Genomic DNA, 24,991 nt, shown 5'->3' on the forward strand with positions numbered 1-24,991 from the left:
TGAAAACAAACAGAGCTTAAAGGCCCACAACGGGGAGTGTTTACTCTCGCTGGAGTGAGGGATCACTTCCGTCCCCGAGACTCGACAGAGGGAAGACGGACAGAGAATAAACTCACTCAGAGTGTGATGGACGATAGAGACGGGATAGAGGATATAAATGAAGTAGAAATGCATTTGGGTCATGGGCAAGAATGCAGATTTAGCCTAATTAGCACAAGAGGCTGAACAGATGAGTGACATGACCAGGTTGGAATCATGCTGCAGGGGCTTACAAAGATGGTCTGTCAACACAACATATTAAGTGCCGACATGTTGAGTGATGTAGATGTACAGATGCAGGTGAGGGATTGTTGCAAGGCTACAGACTTGATTCAAGTGTCTGCTAACAGTTTATGCATAGATTATGTGTGTGCTGTACGTGTGAACGAACCTCTCTCACGTACTCCTCCTGCTCTTCACGCAGAGTCAGCTCGATGAAGATCTGCTGCAACTTCTCGTTGCAGTAGTTGATGATAAACTGCTCAAAGCTGTTGTCCTGTGTGAGCAGCAGCAGGAGAAAAAACAATTAGCCATTGTCAACATGTGGAGTCATAGAGGCGCCTAATATTATATGTTCTAAGTGAAATGCCTTTTTTTGGACTGTGAAATGGGAAAGTGGAAGTTTTCCATATCTGTTAAATTTCTGAACTAATTACATTTCTCAGCTTGTTTCTTGTTTTTTTTCTGCAGTTCTTCTGAAACCACTACTCTTGCTACTGCTTTCTTTCTACTCTGCAAACATTCATAAGCATGGTGATATTTACCAAGTTTTGCCCGCCCCCCCCCCCAAAAAAAAACCCCAATAAAGCCACTGCAAGCAATCTTCTTCGACTGAGGTCTCTGACTGATGATTCAAATCTCTGACTTTCAAGGAGCAGGACTAATTTAAAAAAAACAAACAAAATCAAAGTTACCTACTGTAGCTTTCAAGAGGATGATCGTACCAATTTATACTAATAAGGAGAGCTTACAGCATGCTTATACACACTTCACTTGACCACAGAGGGTTTGTGGAATTCAGATATAGTATCAGATCTGGAGCAGGAATAAAATTTGATCTGAGAACTACATCCACAATGATGTCACCTTATAAAAACCTGCAAACTCCCCTCTGACTATTAAAAGTGACCATGCACAGTATCTGGAGTTACATCCAGTTAACAGAAAAAAGCCTCCCTTGATCTAATATGACAGTTTTAAAAACTCTGAAACAATTTAGGTAATAATAAACTTGAACAAACTATAACCTGCAGCTCCCTCTTTCTACCTCATCACTTTGACAACTGAACAAACATTTAATTAACCTGGAAAGTGAACAACTGATACCAGTAAAGGTTACTGGTGCACCTTAGGATTATAAACCCTTATCATAACAAGTTCCTGTAAACTGCTGCAAACTTCATCATACATTGACGGAGTGTTAGCAGTTCAAAAGCCCCGACCGTTTTTTATGCCCCACATTTCTCAATTATTATTGTTGTCAATTATGACCATTGAGTGGTGAGTCATGCTTTTTGGCAGATGGCCCTATTGTGTGTTAGGTTAAAATTCATTTGCTAAGGACACAACAGTGGTTAGAGTGGCATGTTTAGTCTTACAGCTCAGAGTGAAGGACACAAAAAAGATTTCTCAGTGAGCAGGAAACGAAACACATCACCTCAAGGAAAACTTCATTTCCTTTTACTGAGAAACCAAAAGGTCATCTTCACCCCTAATAAACACACACACACACACACACGCACACACACACACACACACACACACACACACACACACACACGCGCACGCACACAATAGCTTGTCTACACCCAAGTGGCAGCAGACACCAGACTGAATTTTGACAGTACTGTTACCCTAAAATATTTCAGCTGACAAACTGTTTAAAGCAGCTTGACGAAGCCACCTTCTTAAAACTGTTTGAAGTAAATTTTCACATTTCTCAAAGGTGTTGATTCACTCGCCCAAAAGAAGGCATTTAGTATTTAATACATTTTAATGTAAATGTTATGAGTTTAAAATCAACATTTCCAGGGAGAAATAGTTTCCTGTCATACTTACAGGGAGGACTGGGCCTAAAAGGCATTTCCACTCATTTTTGCTAAATCCCTCCTGTATATTATAGCAGTAGTTCAAGGTCAAGAAATTGACACATCTTGTCAAAATAAACTAACACCTGCACTGTTCTCAGTATTATTAGTTTGTTAAATGACCTCTTGACTACCAAAACATCTGAAAGCATTGCCCTAATCTGTATCTGTTACAGGAATAGTTCAGCACTTTGGGTAATACCTTTATTCATTTTTTTTTTTTTCCCAAGAGAGTTGGGAGACTATTAGCTTAGCTTAGCTTAGCATATCAAGAAGAAGAAGCAAGAGAAAACAGCTAGCCTGGCTCTGTCCATAGAAAAAAACCCTGCACATGAGCTTCTCGAGAGTTAACTAATTAACATCTCATTAGTACAATATGTACAAAGAAAATGGGGGGGGGGGGGGAGACTTTTTCTTGGCTGTGTGCAGAGAGTTACTGCTCCAGCTCCCAGCCAAAAATAGTTCATACTACCTTAAGACAGAGCCAGGCTGGATGTTCCTCCTGTTTTCTAGGTTTTGTGCTATGCTAAGCTAAGCTAAACTAAACTATGTGAACTAGCTGCTAGCTGTAGCTTTATAGGCCATCCAAACAAGAAAGTGGTATCAAAATTCTTATCCAACTCTTGGGAAAAAAAAGAGAATAATGTATGCTCCAAAATAGTCAACTATTTCTTTACACTAATATCTGTTCATAACGAGGAACCACAGACACTGACTACAGCAGCAACACACTTAATAGCCAGTTTATCAGGTACGCCTAGCCTAAAGTATTGCAATTTAATACAAGAGCTCATCACAATAACTCAATCATTTTAAAAGAGTAGAAATGAGGGAAAAACATTGATACAGCACAGTATCACAATATTATGTGCTACATAATGTTTTGATACACGGACACAAAGTATTTTTTTAAATGATATAAATAATTTATACTACAATACACATTAAAGTTTTGGTTGCCTACTAGAATAATAAAATCAATTGCTTTTTTTAGTTCACTATATCACTGGAGTAAGAAACCTAATCTTTAACACTTTATCTTATTGGTAAGAACAGATATTGACAATTTTTCCTTTAGGGACATGATTTACAGTTGGAAAAGAGGTGATAAATCTCAGTATATGTTTTTACAATACTCAGCATATTGCAACAAGTTACAAATCACAAAAATATTGTATTGTGACTAAATAATCTTGATTATATTGTATTGTGGGGCCTCTGGTGATTCCCACCCCTAGTAATAAGTCCACATTTAAGCAGTCAAAATATTAGAAACGCCTCTTGGTGCATGATGCAATAAAATTCAACAGCACTACAAACTACAGCTACCACAATAATCATAAACTTCAACACCTCTGAATGAATGAATGTATGTATGTAGCCTTTGTCGCAGGGCTGTTGTATTACTCTGCATCAGTTTTAGCTAGGTGTGCCTAATAAACTGGCAAATGAGTGTTATGTCATGATTCAAAGGATGCAAAGGCTTCTTTTGCATCGTTTCAGCCGTGCGGCTATGCTGCACACTGGTAGCCTCTGAATCGTCTTTAACGAGGAGCTGAATTAAGTGGTTTAGATCACAGCATGCACACTGGCACAGCAAACAGGCCGGTGCAGGTGTTACTTACTCCATCCTGGTGACCCAGACACAACACGACAGTGAGAGGAGATGAACTTGAGAGTGAGTGAGGTGAACAAGCAGGGATATGAAAAAGACATGAACATATGTAGGGAGGGGGACTGTAGGCATCAAGCAAAAGGGGATATTTATTCAATCTCCATTTAGTCAGTGCACTCAAACTCTCACGTGCGTTTGCATGCACATAATTATTAACATGAATAGAGATGCCAACATGGCTGGACTCTGTAATTATTAACATCATGGAACAGTAAAACCCATGTAACAAAGACATGCTGTACACTGTGTCATATCTTTGACAGTGTAACATATAACATATGATGTGTTTCCCTTGTTTTGAGCCTTTCCTTAATTTTGCCATTTTTACACCATGAAATGCTGAATGTAGTGTCGAAATCAACTTGCCACAAACAATAATTTCAGCCCCAGGAGCAATAAAGCTGAACTAATCTGATGTGAATTTGGTTTTATCAGCCAGCAGTTTTTGTTGATAAGCTCCTCTCAGGTACCAAAACAGGCACACAAACAGCCCGGGGCTAAATCCTTTTAAATGTAATATGACGTTTGGGTGGTCAGATTCTGTCCTTGTGGTCTAAAACAAAGAAAGCAGGGGTTTCATCTGCCTTTTGTCTTACCTCAAATATCTCAAAGCCATAAATGTCGAGCACACCCATGACCTTGTGGCGAGCTTTAGTTTGTGCCTGCAGGGAGACAATATTGTTAATATTAGAAGTATATTATGAAGGGATATACTGCTAGTTTAACCTATTATGAAAAAAGGAACTAATAATATACAACAGATTCTGGAAATTACTTACTTTAATGCTTTCGTTGATCCTAGTAACTAGCCAGCTAAACAGACGACTGTAGAGATTTTTGGCAAGGGCATCTCGGGCATAATAGGCCTGTAAAAGACAGAAACAGACATTGCTGTTAATGAAAAGGGATGAATTCATTTTTACTGCATCTCTGCATACACAGAGTCCTTTAAAAAAATCCTTAAAACCAGTACTTGGGTTTTCAAGTCTTTCATAAACACTGTGAATCATTATTCTGAGGTCAGGTTAATTCTCTCAACTTTTTCCCCTTCTGCTTTTAGACACACACAACCCTCGTTTGCTGCATCCACGTCACATGAACAGTCTGAGTGAACTCACTAACCTCTAAAATATGACCTACATTTGAAATTCCAGGAGGAATATGGCTTATCTATAATAGAGAGTTTTTCATGTAGCATTGACATGGATGAGAGTCGGCAGCCGGAGGAGCAAGTCAGGGGGAAGAAATGACCCTTTATCTTTTTATGCGCTGTGAGTGTGAGTGTGTGTCCGTTAATGTCAATACAAGTGGGGCAGTTATGCATAGGCATAACAGTTATCCGTTGGAATAACTGGTGCAGACAGATTTGGAACTTTCTCTCTGACCTGGGCCACATTTAGGGTAGTGGACACTTTCTCCATCTTTGCCTCCACTGTGCGGTAGCTGAACGCTCTCTCCAGCACTGACTGTTCGGTCCCCAGCAGCTCACACATCTCCTTCAAATCTGCAAAGATAAAACACAGACAATGAAGAAACCACTTTTGTAGGAATCAAGGGAAAAGGACATACTTCTGAGGAGAACTAAAATGATTTCTCAAGAAACTCTTGTAACCCGTGCACCTCAAAATAGATTATTTGATGTCACAGATTGTAAAATGGAGGAAGAAAGAGAAAATAGCATGGGATGAAGAGAGGAGACTGGCAAGAGAAAATGACAGAAAGTGTCTGGTTTGGATCTTTCAAGCAGTGTGTCAATTAAGCCAATTTTCAACCAGCTCTGCATCACTGCAACATCGGTAGTAACATTAAATGCAAATGTTTACTTCTCAACCTCCCTTTGCTCAGAGCCCACCACTCATAGAACAGTTAAAGTATGCCAGATGACACGAAACCCAGGAAACTCTGCTGGTGGATGAGCAGAAAGCACTGGGCAGCACTGAGGGAATTTAAACACCAATCATCTGCACTAACTGCCCTCACTGCAGAGACACAAAGCTGGTTTAAAATATGCAGCGCTTCCCTTTTGAGAATGTAAATCAATATGGTGGCTGGTTAGGCTTCTTACAAATTGACTGTAACACATGCACAAACACACATGCAAGAACACACAGTGCTTCCCTCACAGTGATGCATAAAATACCCCCAAAAGTAAAATATCAGTTAGAGCAAGAAGAAATTGGAACCTAATTATAATGCATTTTACTCCATATACAATTTAAGAAATAAGTTTTTCTAAAAAGTAATCCAATTAGCTGTTCATTTATAATACCAGTCTTATTTTTTCTTTTGTATATTTACCAAACCCCAGTGGTTCATATGAAAAAAACTGCATGCATATTCTTAGCAAAAGTGACACTAACACAGACCATGCCAGTGTCATAGACGGGAATATGTAAATATAATATTTGCCTAAAGAGAACAGCTAGAACAGCTCAGGGAGTGACAGCACAAACAGCTCTTGTCAGCCAAATCATAAAATATAAATATGTATTAGGTATTAGGACAACTGCAGGGGAGATCAAAGCAACCAATAGAGGGCAGCGGCTTCACATCGGGCCAGTTGGGCATTTGGGTCAAAAGGTGTAAATGTAAAAATATTTACGAGAAATTATCAAAATAAAAATAAAATTAACAAATTAATACAATCAATATTATTAATAAAATTAATAGCAGTACCAGACAGCTTAGTTGTTGACGACTACATCAGGCAGCCAAATCACTAAATATGAAAATGACTTATTAAAGAATCAGGGATTCCCACCATTTTTGTCTTTGATGCGGCTCTCGTCGGTGCCATTACAGCGAGATTCTGGCTTGAACTCAATGTTGCCAAGCTTCAGCACGGCTGCCACCAGCTCCAGCACCGCCTGCACCTCGTCCTCCATGAAGCCCACGATCTGCATGGCATTCTGGGAGGGCAAAAATCAACGAGCCACACATCAGCTGATGTTTTTGAACCTTATTAAGAAGCACAAACACAAGGTTGCAAAGGGGAACTAAGCTATAAATGCATTGTGATGTGACATGTTTATGAGAGTACAAACACACCAGTACTACGAGGCTGACACATTATTATTATTGCAGCCTGGAACTGGTGTTTGTCATGATAATGAATTGGAATAGTCAAATGAGGAAAAAGAAGATTGAACAAGGCAGAGCTGCGTCAGTCAATAAGCTGAGCCAACCACATCACCACATCTTTTTAAACCTATAATTCAAGAGAACAGTTGCATTAGACTGAGGTCTCTATTTTAAGGGACTCCAGGCTGAACTAAGCATACTGATTTACATAATTCGCAGATGCCAAGGAAAGAGGAGACCAACAAAAATCCACGAAACATTTCAGCTCAATCTACCCATGAAAAATAGCAAATCACCCAATTACATATTTGAATGCCCTGAACTTAATCGCAGTCCATCATACAATTGACAAATATGACAATATTCTCCACAAATCAGACAATTTAAAGTCCAGTGTGTAGAATTTTGGTGAATATATTTGCAGAAATGGAAAATAATATGAGTATGTTTTTGTTTAGTGTGTGATCACCTGAAAATAAGAATTGCTGTGTTTTCATTAGAATGACAAAATCATATCTAAATAGGGTGCTCATCCATGGGGTTTGCCATGTTGCACCACCACGCTTATATAGTGGCCCAGAGTAGACAAACCAAACACAGACATTATATAGAACCATTTGTGTATCAGAGTTAGAAGTCCCTCGGGGACAAGTAGTGCTGGAAAAACACTGATTTTTAACATGATACTACTTTATTCGGTGATTTTACCAGTTTAATTCACCAGGTCTGTTTGTTTTGGAGAGAAAGAGACCTCTGCGGGTAATTCGGCTCCTGGTAAAGACCTCTTGAACAATGAACACTGAAGGAATTTTAACTGGGAGAAATTTCAGCTTGTTGCGATCTACAATCCTTACCACCAGATGCCACTAAATGCTCCTAAATCTTACACACTGGACCTTTAACGAAGTCATCTGCTTGAGATTATTGTATTACAAAAACCTGCAACTTAATGTTAAATTTGTAACCCCTGAACTAAACATTTCACTATTTTTTTAAGGGAAGAAATGTGGCTGTCTGGTTTTATAATAGACAAGGCCATGTGGAGTGACTCATTGTTTAGTGGGAATGTCCCCTTGTGTTTCCGGTGCTGAAACACAGCTGTATGGGGAATACTGTGAAAACTCAATGTGAGAGGTGATGAGAAGCAGGATGTGAAATGCAAGGAAACAAGGGATAGAGCAGCCTGTAAAGGCTCATACAGTAGCTGAGTGGAGTATGCTGGAGCAAGATTGATAACAATCAGCTGCAGTATCAAGAGTCTCTTATAGACACAACATCCTATGTGTCACCGTCAGTAAGGACAAGCAGTAGTGGCAATGTAAATTTGGCCAAGATCCTTCATGTATGTGCACAGACTTATTAAATAAAAGGAAGCAGCTGTCCTGTCTCCTGTGGTTCTCCACAAAGAAATACTGCTGCAACTGTGCTGTTACAAGATGAATCATTGTTGATATTTTGTTAAATGCTACACATGGAATTTCCCATGTTTAATCAATGCAAAACTAGTAGTTCAGGTTCACTTTCAAGTTCAGGTTAAGTTCAAAGTCCACCTGGTTTTGCAACAAGTGGGAGGGAGAGTGGTGTAAAGTGTTATCACAACCCAGAAGATGGACTTTTATAATCTGAGCTCTGTTGGTTTGTTTAATCCAGGAGATAAGGAGGAATCAGACTGCCTCTGCCCTCTGTGCAGGATTTAGATTATCTCGGCATGATGCAAAGGAAAGTCTGGAGCATGACGCTGCTTGTTGTGTGCTCTTGTTTGTCTGGTTTTGTGAGAGTCCATTTACAAAACTGTCATTAGGACTTCTTTTCTGACACCTCACTACTGTCTTTTTTTCCCTTTTAAATGCACTTGTCTTGCTTTGCATCATTCTGTGTCCCCTCTATAAATTCTGAGGATTTTGTGGGTCTGTGAACGTTACGGAGGCGGAGCTCTCCATGAGTTCTTTTGTTCATCAGCAGCAACTTGTGACTCGCAGGGTGGATAATGGATCTGTCGATCTACATCAGCTGATAAGATCAGATCGATGGATGAGATAATCAGCTGTTGCAAGTAAAAGCAACAAAAAAGCTTCAGACCCAGCAGAATGAATGGTCAAGTTTTACTTTTTAATGTGCCTGACATTCTGCTGCTCCATCTGTGCCCAGAGTATGCTCTGTGCTCCAAGTGTGGTGCAATGAATAACCAAATGGTACAGTGTACTTAATGAATGGTCCACCTCCAACAATAGAAAATCTATTTGTGGCAGCAGATGTTTTAAATGTGGCAGGCCGTCACATTGTGTGTAAAATCCTGAAAAAGTGTGACAGTTTCTACCTTTGCCCAGCAATTACTCAGCATTATTCTTAAAACATCAACTGGAATTATGTCTAAATTGGGATAATGTCTAATATCACTAAGACAAACATGTGTATGTACTACTCACTCTGACTGTCCTGAAGTTGGTTGCATCATCCAGCCCATTGACCACAGCAGAGTCCAGGCTCAGGTAGTTGTACTTGCTGAAGTCACGATCCAGCTTCAGCTTCTCTGTGACACACAAAACACGTGGTTGCTCTTTAAACTACATTTGTTTACAGCTGCTTGGCTAAATGTAATTTAAGCCTTATTTACACTGAATGTAAATTACATAACTACACTCACACAGCTGGTGCCTGATAAAAAAACAAAACAAAAAAAAAAAACACCATGTAATGATGTTATAAGCAGCATTCTTCAAGGTTCAAATGTGATGCCCATGCCTTAATACAAATTTGTTCGACCCTCAGGCCATTGTCACTCCAAACACAATCTCAACACAGTGCCTGCTCTCGGCTGTGAACACTATTCTGGGAGATCAAATAGCCGTCGTAAAAGCCCCCCTATCTAGTAGCAAAGAAATCTATTCCTCTGGTGTGTGCATGTGTCGGATTTCATTAGTGGCTGCATTAACTACAGCTGAATCAGGCCCCTGTGATGTGTGTGTGCTCTAGAGTCAATGGTCGTTTTTTTTTTTTTTTTTTGTTCTGCTGTGTTCAGGACATAAAAACAATGCCCTCTGTCCACAGAAAAGCAAATAGGGGGAACACGTTTCCACATTCGAGCCTTTTGTTCTCTGTACTGTTTGTCAGGCAGGAAGACTGGGTCATTAATGCATCAGCCATGTGTTTGGTGCAGCTGCAATCCTGCTGAGAAATATTTATGTAAGGCTTTAAAATAGTGTGGCATGCTGGCACTTCCAGATGACAGTCTGGAATAAGTAATACAAACAGTAAATTCAAAACTATGGCTGGGCAATGTATGGTTTTATATTGATAGTGTAATATGACACGAGTTATCATTTTAGATTTTGAAAATTTTTGTCCTTTCCTGGATTTAAAGGCTGCATTACAGCAAATTGATGTAATTTTCTGAAGTTACCAGACTGTTCTCTCTGTTATTTACCTTTACCCACTTAGTTATTTCCACATTACTGATAATTATTTATCTAAAATCTCATTGTGTAAACATTTTGCGAAAGCACCACATGCTATCCTACAGTTATGTGCAATCCTTAGACCACAAACACTAATCGGTTCATGTTTTAGTCCAAGTGGACATTTGTGCCAAATTTGAGGAATTTCCCTTACAGTATTCTTTAATGTTCACGAAAATGTGACCTTTGACCACCAATATCTTATCAATTTATCCATGTAAATGAGTCCATGTAAAATGAGTTGCAGTCAAAAGAGAGGGTAAACCACTGAAGAGCCACTTCCTCCATTCCAGTGTTTTATTAAATGTTTTTAATATATCTGGTCCCATTTGTTTTAGGTTTGTGTAGAGTCGGGTTATTCTCATCCGGAGGGGACTGAAGTGACCTTTCACGGCGTGTCCAGCCAAACCCTTCAGTCATCTTGTTATTGCTTTTTTGAGCCAAAGCTTCCTATTTTCGACAGTAAAGCATCCTAAACAGCATCCATTACAAAGAAACGGATATAGCCTGCAGGTCTAGAAAAATGAAGCCATATGGAAGTGCCCTAAACCTGAGACAGGGGAGGTCACAGTCACCTTGAACTTTGACCACAAAAATATAATCAGTTCATTGTTGAGTCCAAGTGCATGTTTGTGCCAAATTTGAAGAAATTCCCTCAAGGTCTTCTTGAGATACCACATTCACCAGAATGGGATGGACGGACTTTCTGAAAACCCAACGCTCCCAGACACTGCTATTGCCAGTGTGGAGGCAAAAAGACATTGTGATATTTAATCTTCTCCCTATCATTTAGGCCTATTCAAAACTGGAAGAAGGGAACACAAACTCCATGTTCATGTTAACCATCCCAGTCTGGTGTGAGACACCTAAATCAAATGAGGCAGAAGATCCAACAATAGCAGGTCTCTTTCTGAAGTTTGATTCATTACTTCCTGTGAGCAGATGTATGTATATCCTAAGAGCCGAAGTTATTCTTGGCAATCAGGCTAAATATATCACGACCCAAGATTAGTGGTTTGGGCTGATGATGAGGGCGGATTTCAATTTTTCCAGTATTTCAAACAGCCGTTTCTCTCAGATCAAGCCACCCTTTCATCTTTAAATTCCCCCTTTTCCACACTATTTAAAAGACACACTGATGCCTTAATTCAATGCATTCCAGCATTTTTACAACTTACTGAGTGTGTCGTCAGAGGCTCCGGACAAGAGCTGATAAAAGACGTGGAAGTTCCTCTCTCCCCTTGGCTGTTTCACCACACGGGACTTCTCCAACAGATCTAAAAGAGTAAAGGACAACAGAAGGAAACAATGACACATCACAAAAAAAGACTAACAATAGTTGTCACAGGACCGGTTCTATGGCAACTCACTGAGATGTCCTTGAGTAGTAAATATGGGGCTGACCTGCTGTGGCGAACACTAAAGATGCCCAACATCTGTACGCAGCTCAGATGGCCTCCTGGTTCAAAGCACTGTATGTATTCAAGTTGCCAAGGTGACCAAGCCAATGTTGGTGATTATTTGTGAATGTATAAACACACTACAGGAAGTGTACAGAGAAGGAACCGCACTAGGATATCAAACGTCAGCCCTTTCTCCTGGGCGGCCGACCAAGTGCAACAGTACCTGATTAAAAGGGACCCTGTCATCTGCTCACAGCATCAGGCTGACTATGATTTAATTAAAGACCAACAGCAGAGCTCAGCATCTGAGGCAGCTCTTCACTGCCAGTCAGGCTGGATAATAGCATTTAATTTGTCTGGTTAGAAAACATTTTATTTTAGGAGAGTTTACATTATGCTGCACACTTCAGGGGGGAAAAAAATCCACATGAACTGCCATTTTAACCCCAGTTAAATTTCCAACTCTGGAAAAAAAAGAAAAAAGAACTGCTCTTGGCTTTGTCAATCTTTAGACTTCACAAACTGTGACTCACCAGTCTGTGGGTGCTGAGAGGACAGAAGTGCCACTTTGCACTGCATCTGTGGATAGGCTGTGATCACCTAACCAGAGAGCCCTACACAGAGACCTGGGTCTGTCAAGTTAGCCGTGGGATCAGGCTGAATGTGAATCTGTGGCACCCACTGGCCATGAATCACATATGTGACTCTATAAGAGCTGAAGCATTAATAATACAACATCCAGGACTGAGTGGCTGACAGCAGCAATACAGAGCCACGGTCAACAGAGGGGGGTAGGAACAATACCACTGAAGAGCCACTTCCTCCGTTCCAGTGTCTTATTGAATGTTTTTAATATATCTGGTCCCATTTGTTTTAGGTCTATGTAGAGTCAGATTATTCTGATCCAGAGGGGACTGAGGTGACCTTTCACAGTGTGTCCAGCCAAACCCTTCAGTCATCTTTTTATTGCTTTTTTTGAGCCAAAGCTTCCCATTTTCTGCAGTCAAGCATCCTGAACAGCATCTATTACAAAGACTGCATAAAGAATAGCCTCCAGGTGCAGAAATGAAGCCAGGTGGAAGTGCCTTAAACCTGTATTCTTCCTAATGGCCAGTGGGGGGGGGGGGGGTTACTTCACTGGTTGCAAAAAGGTATCCAATGAGAAAATGACCCTACTTCTCAATTGATTTATGGCCTCAGTAAATATTTTTCTAATGAGTTTAGGGTCTTAATAATACAGACAGTAAAGGTAGGTATGATTGAGGGTGTGGCTACCTTGTGACAAATCACTACCAAAGGTCAATCAGGATAAAATTAATCCATGGCACTGTGTACTTCTGAAGTGATCTTGTCCATATTTTCCATATTTATATTTTAGAACTTTGACCCTTTCACCATGTGCTTTCAGTTCTCATGGCACAGGCGCCAGGTTACCGGTATCAGCTAATGCATCCTACCTTTGTGCCAGTTTTTTAAAGCAACCCTGGATTGGTTCACCTAGATACACATTTTTCAAGATTACCAAATCCAAATATACAGTACTTTACATGGGACTACATATAGGCAGTCTACTAACAAACGGATTGCAAACACAACAGATCGCTATAGGTGCTGCCAAAGATAAAAGGTACCCCAATCCTAATAAAAAGTTTTTAAAAAATAAATGCTAAAGGAGATCCAAACAAAACCAAAACTGGATTCAATGATCTCATCAGGTTTCACAATCTGTTTTTCTTTTGAACCCATTTTCATGATCTGATCCAATCCAGTAGACAAAATCCGATCAGATTACTTCTGAACAACTAGGCCCTGGTTCTCAGTCTGACCCACCCCTCACTCCTCCACAGCCCCACCCTCTCATCCAAATATGGTCACTTCTGGCTCCAAAAAAACAATAAGGGGACTGCCAAAGTGCCAGATTCAAAGCTTCAAAACGGAAGTCCAGAAACTCTGGGTGACGTCACGGTAGCTACAGTACGTCCACATCTTTACTGCATGCTCTGTTTGCAACATGTCCCCTCTCCCTTAGATAAGCAAACACACTTTAAAGAAGCAATGTGGGAACAATATCCTGTTATGTTTTGACTTAAGCTGTCTGGCTGCCAAAAACTCCTCACCACTCTATCATTAAAGCTGCAGAGAATTGGCTACAGCTATCTAATCTCAGTTGCAGGAAGCAATGAGGGCTCAACGGATGTATAGGGGGAAAATAATGAGCTAAGGGGTGAAGAGAAATCCATCCAGGCTTGTCCTGCAAGAGCATCCTCATCCTTCTAGCCAGCCAGCCAAACAGCCAGCCCTGTCTGAAGCAGTCACATGTCAGTGGCTGGTCTTCACAGACAGTCCCTTGTGTTGGACTAACTCGAGCCAACTGACAGAGGTTCATTTGTGTCTCAGCCATCGGCTCCTCTCTTTGTTTCTGTGACCTTTGGCGGAGAAGTCAGCCCAGACACAATAATGTGAACGCAGGCAAGATAACAGAGAAAAGTGCTGAGAATAAATGTGGGTGGAGGGGTGCATTCTGTTCAGTCTGGTGGTGAGATTGGTTTCAATAAAGCAACAATCAATTTAAGGGTTTCGTAAAAATGTTTAACTGTAACTCAAAAATTTGCAATTTTAATACACTGTAAAATCTGAAAAGTTGACTCTATTCCAACAAATCTAGGAAACTGCCTTGAAAAAGTAAGTTAATATAACTGTTAGTCTTAAATTAATGTTTATATTATATCTAATTGTTAAATTTACTTTAAATTGTTTTAGTTACTGAATTTTGTGAAGTTGTTCCAACTTAAAAATCATTAAAAATCATTCTTTCAAAGTTTTAGCAACTTAAGTAAACCAAGTTTACTTTGCTATATATCTGTAGATATCTGTATGATATCTGTAGATCTCATAAATTCATCATTGATGAAATCCTCTATGTCATAATCAAGTTAAGTCAGACTATATTGGATTACAAAGACTGATTTAATTTCACTTGTCATATTCAAGTTGCAACAGCTTCACAAAATTAAGTAAATGCAGCTAAATCTTATGTAAACTTAACAAAGAGAAATGAAGTAAACATAAATCAAGATTAATAGTTATATTTACTTTCCCTTTTTAAGGAAATCAGTTTTAAAGATTATTTTAAGTAAGATCAACTTGTCAGATTTTACAGTGTAGACTCTTAGACTGCTTTAAAAAATAAAATTGGGATAGAACCTCTTTTAGGTCTATTTGCACTGCTGAACTGTTGCTGAGAGACAAATGACAACAAGATGGCACAAATTTGACCATGAAATACCATGAAAATTAAGGAAATATGGCAGATATAGTTAATTTTAAGGACAATTTCATGTATATACTACTCACAGTTGCTGATGACTCCACCCAGAGGATCTCCTTTGAAGTCAAACTCAATGTCCATATACTTTCCCTGTGGATCAGAGCACAACAGTTAGACCTGAACTTATACAACTTTAAAATACACGGTACAGTAATCCAGGTCTGAAACTCAGCTCATGAGTTCAGCTCAGGTCACACTGAGGATCTCTGCAGCCCATCTTCCATTCAAGTTCGGATACAGCACCAGCTGCCAATCACAAACTGCTGTGAAATAACTGGCCTCTGCGGAGGGAAAGCCCCCCCTCCACTATGCCAAGTTCTGTCTACTTCTGGAGGAATAAAACAAAACATTTCAAGCCCCCTCTTTCCTTCTGTCTAAAACTTGGATGTTGGAACATAGAGTCCTGTGTATTTGATTTTTTTTCCCTCCCCTCTGATGTATTAATAGCAGACAGGTCCTCAGAGCAGGCCAAGCTCCACTGGTGAGTGGGCTCAAGCCAAACTCAATAAGCCTGCTGCACTCAGCAAAATTAAGTGACAGTTTGATTCAAAGGTTTCTAATAAAATGATGGCACTATGATGAACTGGTATCTACTGGGGTGGCCTGAGGTCCTTGTCTAGAGGTTTATACCAAGGTTACCTAAATATAAACAGATCAGGGGCATAATCCTTTATAATACTCTCTGTTACAACTGCAAGCCCAAGCAGTGGCATGTGTTTGTTTGTTCCAGTGAAGATGATTGAATGTAGTGTAAAATTGGGATTGGGAGAAAGTACATTGGCAGTTGAAGCACATTGCTAGCTGCTACTGGCTGGTACAACCAGTTTCCATTAAAACAAACAGTGAAAAAAAAAAAGTCTTCAGTCTATTGGCACAAGGACTGTGTGTTGCAATCACACTTTTGGATGTACTGGAAATTCTTCACATAAACTGACTCACTTTTTGACAACTTTGAAACTAAATAAACATTAATGTTAGAAAATTCACACAAACACAAGTGGTAGAATGATAGAGGTGATCTGATGCAATGTCATGTCATAAGGGAGGAAACTGAAGCAGGCTGCTGCTGGATCGGGCCTCCCTGAAAATACCCAGCCAGAAAGTGTGAGAGCGTCTCTTGGGAAAACAAAAAGCAAAACACACCCGTCTCCTTTCATACTGCTACTGCCTGGAAATAACTGGTTTTCTGGATCTGTCTATGCACTGAATCATTGTTATGATGCTATGTCTGCCAGAGAGGTAAGCACTGGATTTCTTCAGCTTTCTGATAACAAGCGTAATTTTGTTACCTGACAGATGAGTGGAAAACAAAACTGTAAGTGACAAATCACAGAATGTGTAAAAAGAAGGGACAGTTCAAAGTCTTGAGTTTGGCATTTCGGCTGTTGCCGTGTAGGATTTTCAGAGCTAGGAGTGATCATATTTGGATGAGAGGGTGGAGCTGTAAAAGAGCGAGGGGTGGATCAGACTGAGAGCCAGATCTTGCCCCTAAAGGGGTGAGTTGTATAAAAATTTGTATAGGTGTCATGAATGGGGAAATCAGCTATAGACATCAAAATTGTTTTTGCCACAGTTTATTTGTGCTGAAAACCTGCTCAAGTGGCCAAGAGAAGAACAGCAGTTTTTGGTACTGCCACTTAATTTTTCAGCCCTGGAGGGTGCTGCTTGAGACAAACTGATAGTCCAGAATGCCTGGTTTGTATTTGCATGTGACCAAACTCTGCAGCTGATGAACAGCAGTGTTGGTCAAAGGCCTTGTCCTCTATGCTGTATGTAAAGTGCTTTCACAAAGGCCATTTAACATGTGTGAGTGTAGTATATCAAATGTTCAAGACTGTAATTTAGGGCAGAGCGTGGGCTGGTGTAAGGTAAGGATATATGCCTTCACATTATACGGAAAAGACATTAGAACACACATGTGGCAAGAGCCCCAAGAAGGATGCTATTTAATGTTGCTGTAAAACACATACTAACATGTATCACTAAAGGACATGTGTCTACAGGAAACATCAGTTTGATGACCAAACCAGTTTATATGCACAAACCCCTGGGGGCCTTTGCTTAAACCATCAAGCTGTTACAAAGGCTGCTGTTACTTAATGCCAACTAGTGTCTTGACAGAATTACTGTCATGAGAACTGATCCTGCTCAACCAATTGCAGCAATGAAGAAAATAAGCATAACATAGCAGCTCTTACTCAAAGTTTAATTTAGCAGGAGCCAGACTGACGCAAGCACATAAATGAGAAATTCTCGGTATATAGAAAGTAAAAGAAATATAGATAGGGACACAAAAGTACGGAATTAAGAAACACCGTGGGGCTTATTTTGAAGGAAAGAGAAAACATAGATGAAAGTGGTGGATTATGGACTAGCTTGAATGAAGCCTGAATGAAAACATCCAAGCTGTGCATAATTTTTTTGCAAATACGGCCTCATTAGAGAAGCAAACGTCTAATTAAACAACACTTGTTTATCACTTCTGAAGAGGATACTTACAAATCTGGAAGAGTTGTCATTCCTCACTGTTTTGGCATTTCCAAAGGCTGAAAGGGAGGAAAAATCATAATGGGGAAATGATGAAAACATTGCAACCCATGCATAATTCATACTAATCCCTCTGGTAAAAAGTTATAGCCAACAATATCAAAACAAATCAAAGCTTGTTTACAAATATATTCCAAATAATACTAATGATCCTTAACACTGTGCCTCACTCCAGCTAGCTGTCAATCATATACAGGCTGGATGTCAAAGCTATTTGTACTGATGAAGCCCCCATAATTCTATATGGATTAAGCAAAGCACCAGGGCTTTCCAGGCTTAGGAAGGGCTGAACCTTGCTGTCACACCACGCTCAAGTCAAAGTGCTTCAATATGTGCCAGTGCTTTGAAACAAACAGTAACAAACAGGATGTTTAAACGCAGTGTGTACGCTATTGCTGGCAAGTATGAATTTTTTTGTGTGCATATGCACACCTCATGTTATGTGCATATATTTTAGGAACACTGCTTTCCGATGCAGAGCTCCACCTAATTTGCTTCCAACCACGTTCCTACATTAAAATTCTATTACTGAGTCATGCATCACAGCGCTATTAGCATGACTGCTTAATTGCTGATAGCGGCTGATTGATGTCCTTTTACGTGTGTCGCTGGATGACAAAGAGCGAAACCAATAAGGATTCAGAAAGAAAGCAAAGTCACACAGAGCAACAGACAGCAACACACAGCAACACACAGCAACACACAGACACATGTGTTTTAGCACGGTCACTGTGCTCCCCACTCCCTCTATTTCCACGTTGGGGCAATTAGATTGGCGGGAGCTAAACTCTTGCAGATGTGCAGCGTTTTCTGCAGCGACTCAACCCCGGCATACGGCTTCATCATTCATGGGCATTTCCTGTCCACTGCCCCCAATTAAAAGACAGCTGTTTCTGTGCCAGCACTGAGCTGTGGGATTGAGACAGTGTGCGTTTGTGTGTACTGGAGGAGGACAGGAAATAAAAACAGTGTGTTGCACAGTATTTATAGGACTCCTGAAGTTATTTTTGCTGATCAGCTAACTTGTCTGTGACAGTAAAATTTCCATGTTTATGAGTTTGTCTGTGTCTACATCTAAAAGTTATGTTTTGCAGTTGCCGTATGACTTATTACGCTGTATATTGAACTATCAGGAATTTCACAGAGATGGAATGTATTTCACTGGTTGTAATGCAATCCAAAACCAAGAAAATATATTCAAGACTGTCATAAAACTCCATTAAACAACTGCTTAATGCAGGGCGGATGACAGGTAGCTGAGGGCTGCAAATATACAATATAGATATATTGAAATCGTTTAAGCCTGTGAACTGGAGCTTTGTATGGGCCAAGAAAATCTGGCCCGACCCTAAAAGAATTTGTATGGTTTCTGTCCAAGCCTAATGTAAACCCATACCATGGCAGCAGTTGAGCCCGAGCCTGATTAAAATCCAATTTCCCCTGTAATTTATTATTTATTTTACAACCCCAATTCCAACAAATTTGAGATGCTACGTAAAAGTTAAATAAAAGCAGAATGCAGTGATTTGTAAATTCTTACTGACCTATATTCAGTTGAATACCGTATAAACACAAGGTTTTTTTTTGGTGAATATACACTCATTCTGAACTTGATGACTGCAACATGTTCCAAATTGGGACAGGGGCAAGTTTACCATTGTAGGACTTCACCTTTTTTATTTTTAACAACACTAAGTAAGTGTTTGGGAACTGAGGACACTAATTGATGAAGTTTTGAAGGTTTTGGGCCTAGTTCAATCAAGTTCAGGGAGAGAATCAAAGCTCCGCTGTGAACATCAGACGATCCAGCCACTGGATTAGCTTGAGTTTGAATGGCGCTCACTCACCCTCCAGCACGGGATTGGACTGCAGCAGCTGTTCCTTGACCTTATTCACCTCCTGGCCCTTCCCACACACCGCTGCCACATATGACATCACCAGCTTACTGGCCTCTGGAACACACACACACACGAGACACACAGATAAATATTAGGCCAAAGCCTTTGCTAGACATGACAGAGGAACAAGTGCAACGTGCCCACCCGTCTCACAATTCCACATAAAATCCCCCTTACCTCATTCCCCCCGATACCCATTAAGGCAGGGTGTGGGTCATTCATTAGTCTGGGGTAAATAGTAGAGGAGGAGGCCTCATAATGGAGACCCACTTAGTTCAGTTAGACGCTGACCATTATTGCATCATATTATCATCATTCAAATGACTGATTTCACTGGGAACCAAGAGGACGCACTGGAACAACTTTATTTTGGATTGACGTACTGTAGATGATCCCTGTTTATCCACGTCCTGTGTCAGAGCAGACGCTGATCTGAGGGAGTGTGTTGTGAGTGAAGCCTGTTCCCCAAAAATAATTTTCTGGATGAGAACCGCGACACAGGCTCAAAAGGCATCATCTAGTGCTGTCTGAGACGAGCGACAAGCCTTGTAGGACGACTGCTGGCGTCGGGATCATCTCTCCTGTCCGCTGAGATGACAGTGACCCAGAACTGATGATGTTTGTGATGTGCCAAGCACGGATAGAAAAGAGCTTGACAGCAGCTGCCTGTACAGACTGATGATGAGTCGGGCATACAGACAGCTCCAGACAGGCTCATACATTTTGCTTAGGTAGGGGGAGGGGTGCAAAAGAATATAAAGATCAAGAGTCCCTGTTTTGCTGAGTAACAAGGTATACACTTGCTTTATCTTCACAGTTTTATGTCTAAGGGTGGCAAAATAAACTTCAGTCATCTCTGGCAGACAGTAGAACTGTGTTATATCTCCTGTACGCTATTGCTGGCATCTGATAATAATGTTTGTCACAGCTCTTCGCTCCTATAGAAGCCGCAGCCAGATGGAGTAAAAGTAACAGACATGAAAGTCAATGACCCATATCGATGGGTTGGGCACATTTTTGATGGCCTTATTCCACTACAAAGCTTCGGGGCCGATGAGATTACTGAAATCCAAATTTATCTCCTCGACTTGGCTGAACAGCTTCTTGGAGTGAGGTTTTTAATATCTATGAGAGGCTGACAGAACCCAAATAAAGGCGAGTGCATAGTGCAAAAATGATATGTCAAACAGTGCGGTGCTTTCCATTGCTTTGTCCTGGGTCTGTTTTGTTGCTGAACCACTGCATTTCCTTACTGAGATTATAATGTTAAGTATGGATGATAGACAGTCTCATAAAGTGTTGACAGTTGCTTTTGTTAAAATGGATGCGTGGCTTCTTGGCTCCTGGTGTTTGCTGCCAAAGTGCTACAGGGAAAGTTCAGTTGTTAAATTGTGTTGAACTCCAGCTGGGGATCAATGTGTGAATGGTTCAGCGTGAAAACAGTGCATCAGATTATCAATACAGGCAATGGATATGGCATCAGTGCAGCAGTACACAAAGAGACAAAGTTAGGGCTGAATGACAGATTAACCCGAATACAGAATACAATATTTTATGTAGTTGTTGAATCATGTATATATTTTTAAAGGCCCATCTAGGGACGGGCATTGCAAATTAGCTTAGGCTATAAATGCTGCAGTATGTGACCTTAGTTTTATGCTGTATACTTGTCCCCATAGAAATAAACATTAAATAAATAAATTAATAAAGGGACAGTTTAACTCCAAAAACAAAAATACACATTTTGCCTCTTACTTTTATTGTTATTTATCAGTCTAGATTGTTTTGGTGTGAGCTGCCAACTGTTGGAGATACGTATCTGCCGTAGAGATGTCTGCTTTCTCTCCAATATAATGGAAATAGATGGCGCTCACTTATGGTTCTCAAAGAGCCATAAAAGGACAAATAACATTTTAAAAACCCATCGACAATGTCTCTTTTCAGAAATCATGACCTGGTTACATATTTCTGCTCTTGACAGTGCAAGATGGAAACATTAATGGCATTCTCCCCAGCTGAGCTGTAACAACAGACTGTATAACATATTGGATGTGGCTACAGTGACGTTACTTATTGTTTTGTCGACTGCCATTTTGAAGCCTTGAATTCGACATTTTGGAGATTTGGAGGAGCGAGGGCTGGATCTTACTCACACAGTGTAGTGACGCCTTACAGACAGCCTATCACTCAAGTGGCCTTGCCCTTAAATAGGCGTAACTTTAAGCCTTAATAAAATGTAAACAGGTGAGTTTTTTAAAAAATTACCCCCATACAGTTGTCATGAATGTTGAAATTAACCAAAGAGGCCAAAATATTTTATTTTTTTTTTATACCAAACAAAACATATTTTTTCTGCTGTTAACTTAGGCTTTTTAACATGGGTTCTATGGGAATTTACTGTTTTGGTGCCTGCCTCAAGTGGCCATTCTGGGAGCTGCAGTTTTTGGCACTTTCGAGTAGGTTGCTGCTTGGCTGTATTGTTAGCTGCCTCAGCGGTGCTAGGTGACCTAGCAGTAGAAGCACGCTCCCCTCTGTGTGCTGATATACCATTTTGAGCACCACAAACCGAGTGCAAGAAAGTTCCAATTATTTTGGCGAGAGGGCAGACATCTCTACAGCAGATATCCTCAACATTCCACAACTCACACCAAAAGAATCTAAGTAAAGTGTTCCTTTAAATAAGAGTAAAAAAAAACAAGCCACAAAATTGTGATGGAACATTTTTGTTCATGAATGAACATGCTGGCATCTATCTTGCCCTCAGTGCCTTTGTTTCAAATCTAGTGATCAGTTGATGGGAAATTGGGACATATTTGAACTTTTTTGCCATATTATATTCAGGACTTCAGTAAATATTCACAAAGAAAGATAATGCTGTGGTAGTTAATGCTGATATAATTATTTGTCTTCAATATTGCTCACCCTCTGATTTAAACCCTTTGGCCACGTTTTAATTGGAACCAAATGGACTCCATGATTATGAATCACTCCCACACTTACGGTCTGTTGCACACATGCAAATCCAGTGTGCGAGTTTGAAGCTGATGGTGAGATTCCAACCGACATCAAGTCTAGCCACTAGTAAACTGCAATAAATGCTTTTGGAGAGGACTCATGAAAAAATAATATATCATCAAGGCTGGAATCTCCAAAGTCATTAGTATATACTGGACTCAGCCAAGAAAGTGAGTGCAAGGGTCATGGTTTAAAACTCTAAGTATGAATGCGTGTCTGTATCTTAACTCTACAGGAAGGTATTTTATGAGTCGATTGCGACTGCTTTTCTACAGTTTGTGCTCTGCCAACTCAATATGGCTTTTACCTGCGACACTGCACTGCCAACAGAGACCAGGAAATTCCATTCCTCTTGGGTTTCTGTAAGGTATGTGAAACTGCCCCTGAACATGGCCGCATTATTTTAAAAACCAACAGAAATAAAGGACCAGGGACGGGAGCATAGCTGCCTCTAGCATCAGCAGGCCCCATTTGATATTTCTAGTCCAACAAACAGTCAGACATGAGCTTTTAAGTTTCTTAACTGGAAAGAGTGGATGCTGTAAGCCTGGAAACCATGCGTACGCTGCTGATCTACTTTGATATGTGTACCTCTACCATTTTGCAGCTACTTCATATCCAGGTCATCACAGAGGTTTCATCACATTTCATGTTCCAACATGATCTTTAAAGAAAAAAAATTGCATCAAAAGTACATCTAATCTAAATCTGCACTTGGCTTTATACATAACATCCTTATCTTACGGCAGTTTTGACTACACTTTAAACAAACGCCTGTTCAGCACTACAAACACAAAGAGTTGAAAAGACAAGAAGGCCTGATGACACATTTTAACCTTCCTGGCATCTATTACCCATCACTATTCTTAGATGTTCTTGTATCATTTAAGGTAATTTTTTCTCTTAACTTTTCAGAAATTAGGATCTGTCCATGTTCTTACCAGGAACAGATGCATTACTGATATCCGTAGCCTTAAGGTGTGCATTTGTGCTGTGTAGACCCAAGGTATAAATGTGTGTAACAGACTACAGAAGCAGGGTGATGCTGGTCCAGAGAGTACACTGCCTGACAAAGAGATTTCTATTTCACCTGGAATGCACAGACGTTAAAGGGATAGTTAGGATTTTTCAAAGCAGGATCAAGGACAAATGTACCTTCTACCCTCTACCTTCTTCTTCTTCTTTTATACGAGGTACTTACCCAAAGTCAGTCTATTACATACAGTATATGATGGTCAGCTTGCCTCACATTTGGAGAAGTAGGCAGAAGCACCACCACAGAAACAAATGAATGTACTGCTGTGGGCTGGACCAGCAGCAAAACACATTTTAGACACTTACAACATGTAAAAAAACAATCAACCCCAATATAAGTATATGCTATTTTTAGAATATTTTTATCGCTTTAACTTGCTGTAAGACAGCCCTTTCTGCTTCTGAAGTCAATATATCATTCTCTTCAAAGCCACCAGACTCCATTAACAAGAACAGTAATTTTACCTTGCAGAACATGGGAGTTTCTGATTTATTGCTGCCTTGATCAGTTAGTTAATGTTTGTGTTGTGTGATTTCCATGAATCCGTTACACAATAGCACAAACTAACTGATCGAGGCAGCAGTAGACCAGCAACTCCCATGTCAGCGAGGTAAAATTTCTGATTTTGTCAGTGGAATCTGGCTTTGAAGAGAGAACATAGGTATCTTCCAGTTTCAGTTCAGTCCCCCATCGGAAAGGACTGTCTGATGGCAAGGGGAAGCAGTGAAAATATTCCTATATAGTGCACACTCAAACTGACATTGCGGGTCCAAAGTCAGGATACACCGACTGTCATCTACTGTAGGTAATACACTGACTATGGATAAGCACTTCATACAGTCCATCCTCAAAAAAGCAAAACTATCCCTTTAAGATAATAAGTAGTTAGCATTTGGTTACATACCGGTTTTCCCAGCCCCACTCTCCCCTGTGATGAGGATGCACTGGTCTTTGTCCTGGTCTCTCAGTGAACGGTACGCCTCATCTGCCAGAGCATAGCTGAAAAACAAAAGGCACAAACTTGTAAGTGACATTACAATTACAAGCCCTCAACTTACATAACATTGTTTTTCCAAGTATTTTCCAGGATATTTTTGGGGGGTTGATGTAGAGATAGTGGGGTAAAATAAGTTCAGAGAAATAATATGCTACTGTGCCAGGCCGCATGGCGACCACCCTAATCAATAGCACGTGGTTTTAGTGGAAATTAGGTCGCATCTGTAGAACAGCCACAGGACTGGAGGGACTTGCTAGCTTTATTTAGCTACACCGGCTGGTTCACATTTGGGATTTGGCTTTGACAGTTGGAATAGTGACCATTTCCTGCTCTTTTTCCCGAACTTGACTACTGCACTAATGCTGCTAAAGCTCCTGCACCCAAACGCAAAACCAGAAGAGTTACATGCTTAAAAGCCTTTTATCCCCCA

At 40.3% G+C, this 24,991-nt stretch overlaps 1 protein-coding gene across 8 annotated transcripts in view; it reads right to left on the reverse strand.

Annotated features, from left to right (window-relative positions):
- myo1b (myosin IB) overlaps window positions 1-24,991 on the reverse strand; it is an 84,384-nt gene that overhangs the window by 21,780 nt on the left and 37,613 nt on the right. For all 8 annotated transcript variants that reach the window (XM_042495223.1, XM_042495221.1, XM_042495220.1 and 5 more), the window contains 11 exons: window positions 24,469-24,563; window positions 19,463-19,567; window positions 17,568-17,614; window positions 15,095-15,158; window positions 11,516-11,614; window positions 9,309-9,412; window positions 6,563-6,710; window positions 5,187-5,305; window positions 4,581-4,667; window positions 4,398-4,463; window positions 431-535 (listed from right to left, as the gene is read on the reverse strand). In XM_042495223.1, the coding sequence (XP_042351157.1) occupies window positions 431-535; window positions 4,398-4,463; window positions 4,581-4,667; window positions 5,187-5,305; window positions 6,563-6,710; window positions 9,309-9,412; window positions 11,516-11,614; window positions 15,095-15,158; window positions 17,568-17,614; window positions 19,463-19,567; window positions 24,469-24,563 (1,039 nt within the window). The remainder of the gene's footprint in view (window positions 1-430; window positions 536-4,397; window positions 4,464-4,580; window positions 4,668-5,186; window positions 5,306-6,562; window positions 6,711-9,308; window positions 9,413-11,515; window positions 11,615-15,094; window positions 15,159-17,567; window positions 17,615-19,462; window positions 19,568-24,468; window positions 24,564-24,991) is intronic.

The sequence above is a fragment of the Plectropomus leopardus genome, chromosome 10 (assembly GCF_008729295.1).
Source record: "Plectropomus leopardus isolate mb chromosome 10, YSFRI_Pleo_2.0, whole genome shotgun sequence".
Lineage (NCBI taxonomy): Eukaryota > Metazoa > Chordata > Actinopteri > Perciformes > Serranidae > Plectropomus > Plectropomus leopardus.